The following is a 12126-nucleotide window of genomic DNA, read 5'->3' as shown; positions in this document are numbered from 1 at the left end:
TAAAGTGATGAAAACAATCACACACAATCCAAGTCGTCCATTTGTGCTTGGGAGGCTTTCCTGTGGTCGAGGATTGGTTGCGACTCATGGTCCAAGCGCTGCAAAACAAAGTTAAATCAGGATTGCTTGTTAACACAAGTGTTCAGATTACAGGAAGAGCCACGAAATTTAATACTGATAATCAAAAGTTTTGGCAAAACAAATCAGCCGCGAATAAAACAATTTTATTTAAAATATGACTTCTGGCATGTGACGTCAGAAAGCATGTGCAAAACAACTTTTAATTCAATAGAGGTGTGTATTTGCTGAGTAAATGGACACATAGTAGACAAACTGCTTGATAGGAGCAAGAATTTTAATGCGATTTAAACAAACAAACGTAGAGTTAAATAAAGATGAGAAACAAACACAATGGCCGCGGCATGGGGTCAATTTCAACAGCAAATGAAAACTTGGCCCGGCAAAGACATCATACCACGCACATAATTAGATGACCACTTGAAATCATGTTTGCAGGAACTTACAAAAAAAAAATTTTGGACGTTTTTGTAAAAAAATTGAAACAAAACAAGGTTAAATTTTATAATATATATATTATATTTATACTTAAAATATTAGCAAAAAAATAAAATATTAGAATTAAATTAATCAGTAAAAATGAGCATTTAATATTAAGTATTAATTTATTTAAGAGTCCTTATTTAATATGAAGTGTTGTTTGCATTCATGAAGTATGAATTTAAAATTAAACTTGTTATTGAATTAATCAAATTAGATTGGCAAGGTCAATGTCCATGGAATGTGTATTAGACTAATAAATCATTACCACGGAAAAGGTCAACAGTGGCGAAAGTTTAAGTGAAGTGCAAATACAACAGTCTTAGCACTTCCCCATTAAAGAGCTACTATGCTGCTCCTGACCGGCATAATGATTACCAAATATATGCTTGAAAATGTTATTTATTTTAAATAATAAAGGCCATTGTTTCGGACGATAAAGGATACTGACCAATCCACACAACATAAATTGTATAAACATTAAACAAGTAAGCAAACATGTTATAACGCAAATACAAAGCATAGAGTTTGTTTAGAAGCTCTTTACTTTGTTTAAGCCACCACAAAACAAAGTCTTACGCAAACATTTAAAACTCACATGAGAAAAAGCCCCGAAGTCATTTTCATCACTAGATAACATTTCACAAGTTCCTATAAGCACCTTCCAAAGTGTGAAAATGACCTAACAGCTATACAAGTCTGCTGTTAACGCGAGTGAAATTAAATATTAATGTCAATTAGCACGATTTTTCAACTCGACAAGTATGTCTGTTTATACCATATAGTAACTCCAAAGCATGAAAGCAGAAATAAATAGAAAACTTTTTACTCGCAGCTATTTATTGTCACAATTAATGTTGATTTAATGTATTTTTTCAGACGGAGATTAATCAATCAACGTATGTGACCGCTGTTGAATTTGCGTATTTGCACACGCCGGTCTGAGTGCTTGGCAAATATTTAACATTATTAAACGCTAACATGTGAAAAGCTAATATACTCACACTACACATTCGTCATAAAACTAAAACAAACATGACATATTTTGCTCCGATAGCTTTATCTAAAAACACGACGTTTCTTACGATATTTTCGCGCAACTTGCCACTTAACCATGCAGTTAAAAATGAACGAAAAACTCTAAGTTACGTGCTCAGTAAACCTTGAATTTTTTGGAAAACAACTTAAATAATTTTTTGCATGACTTACAGTATGACGTAAATGCCCGTCACGTGAGCATTCTTGAAATACCCTACTTTTTGCACAAACAGACAATTCCCTGCACGCGTGTTCTGTCTCGCTGCTAACTTATTAAAGCTAAACCCAATGGCAATCGGAGAACGAACAAAACAGAATACAGGCGATCACGCAGTACGCTGTTATAAGAAAAGCCTAAGAAGCACGTTCTCAGCCAGACTTCCATCGTCGAATTAATTCTTAAATTTCGTTGCGGTCCATTTTAGCAACAAACAATTGCACGCGAGACACACGCCGTAAGCGTTCTGTCTACCTGACTGTACTCTAGTGACATCTCGCGGTTTGATCTTCCTGACAAATATTTACATCGAAAAACCGATGTGTCGGTTCAAAATAAACAAAAACGAAATTGATTTTAACCTTAAAAAGCATGAAATAAAGGCAATGCAGTTTTTAAGCAATTTTGCAACGTGTATTTTTAGAGCAAAAACAAATATATAACTTTTGTATAGAAAAGCTCAATAAAAAAAGTTGTTTAGACGGTGTTTTACAATCAGAAAACAATATGTTTGATTTTATAGCTGGTTTAAGACGATCTTGGCATATTAGGCAATACACAGATAATAATATTTTTCTAATGACACCGTGGAAAGACCTCCCAACAAGTAACTCGGCTTGCAAAAACAAGCTGCGAACTTGTTTCAACTTGTACCACACTGATTAATCAGAAGATTTATGGAAGTAAATCTCCGATCAAATGGTTAAACCAGAGTCCGCATATGTTTATATGCGACTCATGTAACGAAAATTTAATCGGTTACCCACTTACACCATTTTATAGCCTAACGTGTAGCAGAAAACAATATCTATATACATAAACGTAAAAGGTCGCTTAAGAACAAAACAAGTTTGTTCCACCAAAACAGTAACATAGTTCTTATAAATAAATCTTAGACATAGCATAACCGTCATCTATAGACTCGTGTGACCTGCCTGCTATCCCCCGTGACCACTTCTATATACGCGGAAAACATTCGTTGCCTTCTTGGTTATAAATAGTGGGAAAGATGGGACACCTTTTTATTCTGTTTTCACGTCTCATTTGATAGTAAACAAAGAACATTCAAAGAATTATAAAACTGTTTCCTCGCCACTTACATAGACCGTTGGTAAATGTTCAAAACCGGATCAGGATATTTGGATATTATCTGCGAAAGGTGTCCCATCTCCCACCTTACTATAATATATTTTTACATGCCAAAATTAAATTAAATGAGCCCCTAAATAAAAGGTTACATAGTAGGCGGAGAAGGGACTGCTTAATATTCTATTTTTCCGTCCCATTTGGTATGAAACAAATAACATTTAAAGATATACAAAACCGTATCTTCACGACACCCATACAAACCGTTACTCAAAGTTTTAAAGTACGATTAGGAAATTTGGATCTTATACACTAAAGGTGTCCCGTCTTCCCTTGTCCCATTATATATTTAAGCTGACAAAATGTATAGTAGAACCAGGGATGGAATTCTCGGCTACGGAGTAAACTAGTCGCCGACTAAATTGACCGACCAAAATTTAGATGGCCGATTTCGGCCTATACTAACTTCCGTAATAAGTAATGCACAGAAAGTTAGTCGGTCGACTAAAAAACCGCGGTAACCAATAGTAACCGCGACCGACTAACTTTAGTGGGTAGTCGAGAATACTACCCCATATTACACAAAAGAAACAGTGAAGTATGCTGTAATATGATAGAACACTCACCCATGGCGAGCTGCGTTCCGGAGATCTTCCCAGAACCATGGTGGTAATAATCTTGGAGTTACCTGAAGTATGACGGGATCGCGGAGGATATTTCTTTCTTTCCGAAGGAGGAGAAAATGAATAACTATAGAACTTTGATGGGTACTGAAAAGAAAACAGGCTGTCACAAATCTATAATATAGTAGTGTGGGGGGAAATGGGACACATTTTTATTCTATTTTAGCTGGTGATTTTAATCGTGTGTAAACCTCAATTTTATACGTCATTAAAGTCAAGTCAATAGCTCAGCGAAGTAAAAAGCAATACTTTTAGCAATACAGGAATAGCTACGTTTATGGAATGTATGCGCAAGAGATGAAATGTCATAAATATGAACCGTCTTGTTAAAGGACAAAGGGCATTTAATAGCTGTGTTCGAATGAATAACTGTTTTATGGCATCTTATTACGGTGTTGTAGGAATGACTAATTGGTGTGTCAAATGTGAATAAGCATAAGGGTTGTGAAGTGTTTATCATGCACTGTATTTAAACTCTATTTTGTGATATTGGTCATCTCGGTACGAACACAAACTCCACATTTATAGTACTTTACCATAAGATGAGAGTGAGACACCGTTAGCACTATACCCATATAAGCACAATACCCATATTTCTTAATCGTGTTGTTATCAATTAACAACGCTCGCGGACCAACGGTTTGTGAAAAAATAATGAAAACATGAGCCATCTTATCCGAATCTACAATATGTTTATGACAATTTGCATATAGGGAAAACGTAAATACGACGACTCATTACAAAAATCGGACATGATTACCGTGCGAAATCGTTTGTTAAAATCATGCTTCGTGGCATGATATAGCATAAAACTGATGCGGGAATCTATTTAGCGTATTCTCATATCCTTTAACATTTTGTTTTTATCATCCCACTGAAAGTTTTGTGAATCTGGACACTCAGTATGCAAATGTTCTAGTTTTTAGAGAGTTTTTATAAATTCAAATAAGTAACCCGAAACGCTTCTAAGAAATTTGTGACAAAAGTTGAAGAAATATATCCGAGAGATTACTCGACGCCAGAAGAAACGTGGTATAGTTTATCAGCAATTTTCTCTTTGCCATTCATAATAATACCTGACAGAAATTTTGTGCGTATAGATAAGAATATAGTAATTACAATTATATTTTAAGCGGGGAAAAATAACATTCGTCCTTACAAAACAACGTACTGGTGTATTATATGTCATGAGAAAAGTATTATTGATCTAGTGTTATAACTTTGACATATATGCTTCAGGCTATATGTGAATTCGCGAAACAGGGTGTATTGTGTAAGGTTTAACGCAAAAGATATCATTCATTTGTGCATCCATTTACCATGCATTCAGCATGCTTTCCATGCCTGTTATACATGCGTGATATACCCATGTGCCTTGTCTACGTGATGAGACTAAAACGTGTTGTTATCTTCAATACAGTGCAAGCAAACATGTGGCATTATAATCCGTATCTATTAACCGTGAGTCTAATTTCGATGGAAACTGACTGTTATGAGTTGGTTATTGATACCAGTTGGGAGTCGGATGGATTAAAACAACAACTCCGTCACGAGAACCCTTGTTGAACTTATAACAACGTGATCTGTGTATTGTGTACTGTAGAGCCTATATACCAGGCTGCCGTGTAGCCCAATAACGTCAAAATTTAAACTTCAACCAGACAAGCAATTTTATGAGAATTTTAAATCGCCGATGTCCGCTTTAGATTATGGATAAAGTATGGCTTAATTGCGCATGTTAATTTAAGCCATATAAATATCCCTACTTAAATAAACGGCCATTAATTCGAAACGCGAAATTACATTATAAACCATCAGTATTAGTGCGCTAATACTTCCCTTACAGATCTAATAATAAATCCCTAAATAGTTAAAGTGTCTCACCTTTGTGTTTTCACTGCTCTCTACATCAGGCACAAAACTGTTGTTGACATAAGCACAGGAAGTTTGTTTGTTTGATGCTAAATCTGAACCATTCTGGTCCTCGTCAACTCTTTCAATTTGTACAATAACGTCTTGTTGGTGTCTTGCTAACTTCCTATGCGCCAAATCCTCGTCCTTCTCGCTTGTCTGTAAATCCGTCCGTGCAGCAGACTCTCCCTTTCTATCTGTAGCCATTGCTGTAGCTGTTGTGTGGCTTTCAAATCACCAAGCAATCGGTCAGTTGTGCCATGCTATTGATTGATCGGTGTACAATTAACGCGCGCGAATTAGACTGTGTTTCAAAAAGCCGACGGCCGACAACCTGACTATTAGTGTAGACCGGTTCTCGTTTCACCGAGACTGGTGTTACAATACAGCAGGAAGACGCGCCGCCAGCTGAAACGTTGTCTGGATAATCACAGACGCTTGCGACACCCGAGGCGTGGAGTAGATACGAGGGGATTGTGATTTTTGACGCACGTGCGAGTTCAGTCAGCTCGAACAAGTTACCTTTCAATGAAAAGCTAATGTTACCGATTTGATCGATTTATAAAACCTCGTATAAGGTTCCCTTACTTTATTATAGAGACAGCTCACCCAAATACAGTAATGATGACACTTAACATACGTATCCGACCGCACTCTGCAGATGACTAAACCTAAAATACGTCATCACCTATGGTCTATCATTAACTTAGGAAAACAGATGACGAGTCTAATCGAAATTCCTACTCCTCCGAGTTTTTTTCGTTCTTTAATCTACGAGGTAAAACTCGAGGAGCCCAAAAATAGTTGTGATGAATCGTGAAAATATACGCGCCGATAATAGCATAGCACCTGTAGCTAGTTTCGATTAGATTAGAACTATAGGAGTTTTAAACAGCATAAATTTTCTTCTTTTAAATATGGAATAAACACGTATACCAACACGCATAACAAACTTAATCCACATGATACTTTCGTTGCTGAAACTTTTTTATTCAAGTCAACTCTGGCTAATACAGAAGACGTACAGCGCCGACTAGTCACATTTAATCGACAACCAACACGCACTCGAGGTTTTATACTTTCGGGTTTCTAAAGAAACGCCAATAATTCGTGCTATAAGATATCGTGACTTAAAATATACAAAAAGGAAATGGTTGCTAAAATTTATCTAAAGTTCTGTTTCTTAGTTCTGTTTAAATCAATTTACTAAAGTTCTGTTTAAATCAATTTGCTATGTACATTTGGACTTACTGCCAGAGCTTATATAGTTTGTGCGGGAGGGAATGGACAAGAGAGAATTCGATTTTGTTAATCGGATTCATTTTGTTAAATAGTTTAAAATTTCACAGACGGGATAGAATTCAGCCGTATTTAGATTATCTTTTGTTATTTTTGACTGGGTAATTTTTCCAGCGCAACATGAGAGGACATTAAGCATACATTTTGACAGAAAATAGTTTAATCTTAAATGGAAAGACTTTTTCCAGGAAGTTCACAAAATAAGTTACATTAGAATCCTGCTTATTTACGTACTCTAACTTATCTAATATTGCATCTATCCTGCAATTTTATTCAACGAAATTGTTAAAAAATGCAATTTACTGGAAATACCAAGGGATAAATATAAAATTGAGTTATACGTCTTTAGATAACAAATATTTTTAAAAGCCCCTATAATGTGAAATATATTACAAATAACTTTAAGGTTTCTATGTAAAATCAGGTGATCGTGACGTCATAGCAAGCTTTTGTTGTTGCGAAGTGGAAGATTTGTTTGTTTACAAATTAACCAGATTTAAAGATGTTTTTCTAGTAATTTAACTTTAAAACTATTTTTTGAAAAATATATTGACCAATATATTTACCTAGGCGTAGCTTCGTGTTTTTTTATACAAAATTATTGAAAGTAAAATTGATCGAGAACGTTAAAATGAACGCAAACGCTGGGTTGTTCTGTTTATTTGCTGTTGGCCTGTTTATTATTTTATGTAATGTTAATTATTCTTCTGCCAACACCCCACCAACTCCAGTCAGTAAGTGGATGGTTATTTTAATGTAAATTTCTTTTGTATTGCAAGACTTTAAACATTATAAGGGAGTTTTTTTGCTTCAATTTATGTATTAACATTAAGTTGCTCAAGCTCATACATATTATGGCTATACCGTTTATATTATTCACAGTAAAATATTGGAGATCTCATATGAATACAAAGATGAGAAATTTAAATAAAAAGTTGGAAATGCTTATAGTTTTGTTTATAGACTCTTAAACTCTTAAATGACATGGCACATTTGCATGTATTAGTAGCAGTAGGTCATGAATTAACTTTAAATAGGGCTATCTTTACTTTGATATATATTTTTCTGATTGTCGAAAATCTTTGATTAAAAGTAGCAGGTTTTGATTCTGATTTTGTTACAGATTGTTCTCTGGTGAATGACTCCTGTGAAAGTTGCTTAAAGTTGAATGTGAAATGCATGTGGTGCAACAAACCACGCAAATGCATGGATTATCCTGTCAATCATATCTTACCAACATCAGCAGATTGTGGATTAGCTGATGCACGATGGGGTGTATGTGGCTGTAAGTCAGTAGCAAGCATAGGATTGCATGTAGTGTCTCATGGGTTGTAACCTTCTGCTCATACTTGCAATGAAATGAGAATTAAATGTCTTAATTTTACAATCCATAGCAATATACATACTAGCGTTGTGGCTGGTTTAGGTGTCTACATTGTAGCCCATGGAAACAAGGTTCACTACTTAACACTAATTGTCTTATTGTATCCTATGTATACTTTTAAAAAAGACATTTAAATCACATTGCTGAAGCCTCCAACTGACCTTGGATGTTTGGGTAATGGGCCAACTCTGGTTCAAATACAAGGTCCCATGATGTGTCATGCTGTAGGACCTCACCCATACACATAAAAACGTGCGAATACATACAATATCATCCATTTACACAGGAAAACAATTTTGATTTGGAAATGATAAAGATTTGAACATTTGAGTACTAATATTTTATGACTCTACTTTATATAAGCCTGTTGTATACTGACTTATACAATATACAACCATTTCTTTCCAGTGAATTTTGAAGCATTGATTATATCAGTAAGCGTCGTTGGCGGACTTCTTCTTATCGCGATAACTTTGTGTTTGTGCAAGTGTTGTAAATGTTGCTGCTTCAAGAAAGACAGTGCTAAGTATGTTTGAGAATTAAAAACACAATATTTTATTACCCATGTTTAAAAAAAAAGTTTCCAAATTCATATTATGAAGTTTTTAGTTAATCAAGTCTGATTAATATGTTAAAACTGGTATTTTGTTGGCTGTTTAGTTGGATATTGATATTAAATCTGTCAGTTCCTCTAAAACCTTCATATAGTTTCCAACCTTTACTGCGCACACAGTGCTAAAAGTTTTACGGCTATTTTTTATTGTAGATATGAACGTGAAGCCCAGAGACTTGATAGAGAGAGACAAGAAAGGGCCATGCGACAAGATGAAAGGTAAAGTTGCGTGGTTGGCAACGTCATTTAACAATTAAGTATATATTGCTTCTTTTGCGATGACTGAGGATAAATTGCAATTGGATATCAACCATATCATATGCGTATAAATGTGGGATATTATATGTTATATTAAATTCTGAGATACAATGCAGCTGTTTAGTTTTGGTTATATTCGCTTGCATCTCTTCCCATGGTGTTGATTTAACATTACAAAGGAAAAGGAAATTATCCAGACTGTGGTTTTAAAAATAACACTCTGAGTGCCATATAGAGTGGCATACTAATATTTGCTAACAATCAAAACATCTTCAAACAGGAAATTAGACAGACAACGTAAGAATGACGACATCAGGCGAAAATACGGTGAGATTTGCTTTTAATTTACTGCTTGCTATATAGAGCATAGAAGCGACAACAAAGCATGATGGATTAGATGCTGCCATTTTTAGCTGCGGTATTTACCGGAAAGCATTTAACAATAAGTCACTCACGCTGATGTTACAGGCTTGGGTCCTAGCAGCAGTTCGAAATACCAACGATTCGAAAACGAACAATAAAAAGTAAACTCAAGTGTGTTGTAAATCACCAAATGAAATATAGAATTTTGCGAAGTATCAAACAATTATAAATTAATTCCCAATAATCCAAACCCTTGATTTGCATTCTGCCTTGTTGGCTTTTAAAAGTTGTATTGGTTTATATTTGACCATCAGTGGGACAATACAATCGGAATGTATTGTGTTTCATACAACGTGAAAATTCCTTAACAGGGTTGATCAAGGATAACAATAGATATCAACGCTTTGATGACGAAACTGCTTAAACAGGTTTAATTGTTAGATCGGTGTAGCTCGCATGCTTGTAGTCAATGTAGTGCGCTGTCATTTCCAAGTAAATCACAGAATTACTGCGTAACTATACATCACACATACACTGTGTAGCTTGCGTCAGGTTAAATGTTAACTGACTGCACACAAACCTTGTTTTTATGATGAATTAACTTCAGTTTATACACACTGAGTATTTGTTCACCTTATGTGTCATTTTGGGTGGCTGGCAGTTTAATGAACCCAATGTATCAGGACCCCGAATGCATGAAACAATGCTATTGTATTTAAACTTGATTAATCATGCTATAGACCTTAATCAGGGTGTAGCTATTATTTTGCACTGTTGTATTTGAACAATGCTCTTTGCCCTGTTCTTTAGCATGAAGCATGAACACATTAATTCAAGCTGATGCATTTAGAATCGATTATGGTCTTAATTCACATTGTCTGTTGATCTTTAATTAATCTGGTTTTAGTTTGCCTTTGCTATAGCTTGCTCTTACATATTCAATGTCAAATGTTGTCTATACCTATATTGTAAATCTTACAGTAGCTAAGCAGCACAACACATGGTATGATAAACATATTCTATTGAAAGTGGACTTTTCTTACTAATGTGGCCGTTTTGGGTATCTACATTGTTACAATATAAACTAATGTATGATTGGTTTAACTATTTCTAACTTCTACTCTTTTATAAATTGTTTTACATTTATTGTGTGTTTTACAGGCTTTCGTTTTATTGTTAGTTTTTTTCTATTTTTGTCTCTTCTATTTTATTAGTTATGCCTATATGCTATTGTAGCTATATATTTATGCTATTTAATTATTTTTTAAACCAAATTTTAAACCTAAATATTTGTACCTTAAATGAGGGACTTTATTTTTCAGGCTTGCTACGAAACGATTACCAAAGACTTGAAAATTAATTCCAACAATTTCCATTCCAATTCATCATCTGTGCGAAAAACCAAGTAGTTTAAACTTTAATATGTAACAACATTTACTGCTTTGGTAGATCTACTCTTATTGCTTTTTAATTATCCTTAGTTATTCAAATAAAATGCCAATACACTTTAGACATTAGTAGGTTGTGGTTCACAATTAAAATAAAATGCTTTGGAAACATTGTAAGGTAGAATATCGCATTGCTTGTTATCTTACAGTTGATTTAAAATATTAATTTGCACGCCTTCATTAAAATCTTTAGTTTTTCCTTAATTAGTGAAGCATTTTTAAATATAAAAACTATGACCCGAAGAGTTATAAGTTAAATATTTAAAAACAAAAACAATATTAATAATGAAACTTACCATGTAATAACTTATAGTATTAGCGTCCGTTCTTGCCTAATAAAAACTGATCCGACTTGAACAGATTTTTCTGAACTTAATCTTTTGCAACACTTTCGCATCTTTAAACTGTTTATAATTTTTTTCACTAATTGTGCAAGTTTTCAGTTCATTAGTTGGGTACTTCCCCCATTTAGAGCCCAATATCTGCTTTTTCATCTTATTTTATGTGACTATTGTTCTTGATTTCGCAGCTTCATGCTTGTAAATAAAACTGAATGTGAAAACTGTTTTTAAATGAAGTCACGCAACTTATTTACCCTTTTTATGACGATGCAACGACAGTAGTTATAACAGGGGTGTTCTGTTTTATACACCTCGTGGCTGCGAGTTACGGTTTCTTTAGTATTACTTCATTTGCATTTTGTCTATTTATGCTCAGAAAACCTGTAACGCGTAGGCAGAATATATGGAGGCCACGTTATATGCTGCCTAATGTCGCTATCGTGGTGGCCGTATTTGCTCTTGGACAAGCTAAACGTTAATTGTGCCATTCCGGTGGTCACTATGGGTTGTCGAAGTTAAATTGTTCAGAGAAAAAAATGCACCACCTAAATCCCGCAGTAGATGCTATCCACTGCTGAAATTGGGACACGAGCGGTCGGCTGTGTTATAAATTCAGCTGTTTCATCGTTATATTAAAAGCGAATAAAGATTATGTTTTGTTTTGTCGGAACCGAATACACAAATATTTTTTAAAGGATAACTTGAAGTAATCCACCGTGACAAGGTATGCAGCAGGTGACGTATACACAGTGAAAAAAGATGGACCGCAATGGATAACAGGGTTTATACTTCATTATAGGAAACTTGGTTCTATCCTTTATAAAATATTGTAACTACGGTCCTTTACCGCCATCCAGAGTAAATAAGTGGCGTTCTTTCATTTAGAATACACATTGTTCTGTGCTGGTATATGATAGCGACGATAAT

At 34.6% G+C, this 12126-nt stretch overlaps 2 protein-coding genes across 4 annotated transcripts; one reads left to right on the top strand and one right to left on the bottom strand.

Annotated features, from left to right (window-relative positions):
- Nucleotides 1–6: 6 nt before the first annotated feature.
- On the bottom strand, nt 7–6241 carry LOC104265994. The gene is made up of 3 exons (XM_009861258.3): nt 5467–6241; nt 3526–3669; nt 7–98 (listed from the first exon to the last, which is right to left on the bottom strand). Exons 1-3 carry the CDS (start codon nt 5698–5700, stop codon nt 18–20), a joined length of 459 nt encoding a protein of 152 aa, XP_009859560.2. The 5' UTR covers nt 5701–6241; the 3' UTR covers nt 7–17.
- Nucleotides 6242–7250: 1009 nt separating this feature from the next.
- LOC100184853 (pituitary tumor-transforming gene 1 protein-interacting protein) lies at nt 7251–11425 on the top strand. Of its 3 annotated transcripts, none has more exons than XM_002128626.3 (7): nt 7251–7526; nt 7916–8077; nt 8585–8702; nt 8943–9008; nt 9328–9374; nt 9516–9571; nt 10733–11425. In XM_002128626.3, the coding sequence occupies exons 1-6, from the start codon at nt 7424–7426 to the stop codon at nt 9566–9568; spliced, it is 549 nt and encodes a 182-aa protein (XP_002128662.2). In that variant the 5' UTR covers nt 7251–7423; the 3' UTR covers nt 9569–9571; nt 10733–11425. The 3 variants fall into 3 exon arrangements, with proteins under 3 accessions (XP_002128662.2, XP_004226430.1, XP_002128761.1); XM_002128725.5 differs by lacking the exon at nt 9516–9571 and adding an exon at nt 9782–9838 and having other exon boundaries at nt 7256–7526; XM_004226382.4 differs by lacking the exon at nt 9516–9571 and having other exon boundaries at nt 10733–11423.
- Nucleotides 11426–12126: the final 701 nt, after the last annotated feature.

This window comes from Ciona intestinalis, chromosome 9, assembly GCF_000224145.3.
Source record: "Ciona intestinalis chromosome 9, KH, whole genome shotgun sequence".
In the NCBI taxonomy this organism is placed as follows: Eukaryota; Metazoa; Chordata; class Ascidiacea; order Phlebobranchia; family Cionidae; genus Ciona; species Ciona intestinalis.
This window is presented reverse-complemented; position numbering and strand designations above follow the sequence as displayed.

Bases quoted from the DNA above. Each gene is read 5' to 3' on its own strand.
- LOC104265994 (XM_009861258.3), bottom strand. From the start codon at position 5,700: ATGGCTACAGATAGAAAGGGAGAGTCTGCTGCACGGACGGATTTACAG. The intron at 3,670-5,466 runs GTGAGACACTTT...TTTTCTTTTCAG, and splicing joins AGAGCAGTGAAAACACAAAG to TACCCATCAAAGTTCTATAG. The intron at 99-3,525 runs GTGAGTGTTCTA...TTTGTTTTGCAG, and splicing joins CGGAACGCAGCTCGCCATGG to CGCTTGGACCATGAGTCGCA.
- LOC100184853 (XM_002128626.3), top strand. From the start codon at position 7,424: ATGAACGCAAACGCTGGGTTGTTCTGTTTATTTGCTGTTGGCCTGTTT. The intron at 8,703-8,942 runs GTATGTTTGAGA...TTTTTATTGTAG, and splicing joins TTCAAGAAAGACAGTGCTAA to ATATGAACGTGAAGCCCAGA. The intron at 9,375-9,515 runs GTGAGATTTGCT...CTGATGTTACAG, and splicing joins CGACATCAGGCGAAAATACG to GCTTGGGTCCTAGCAGCAGT.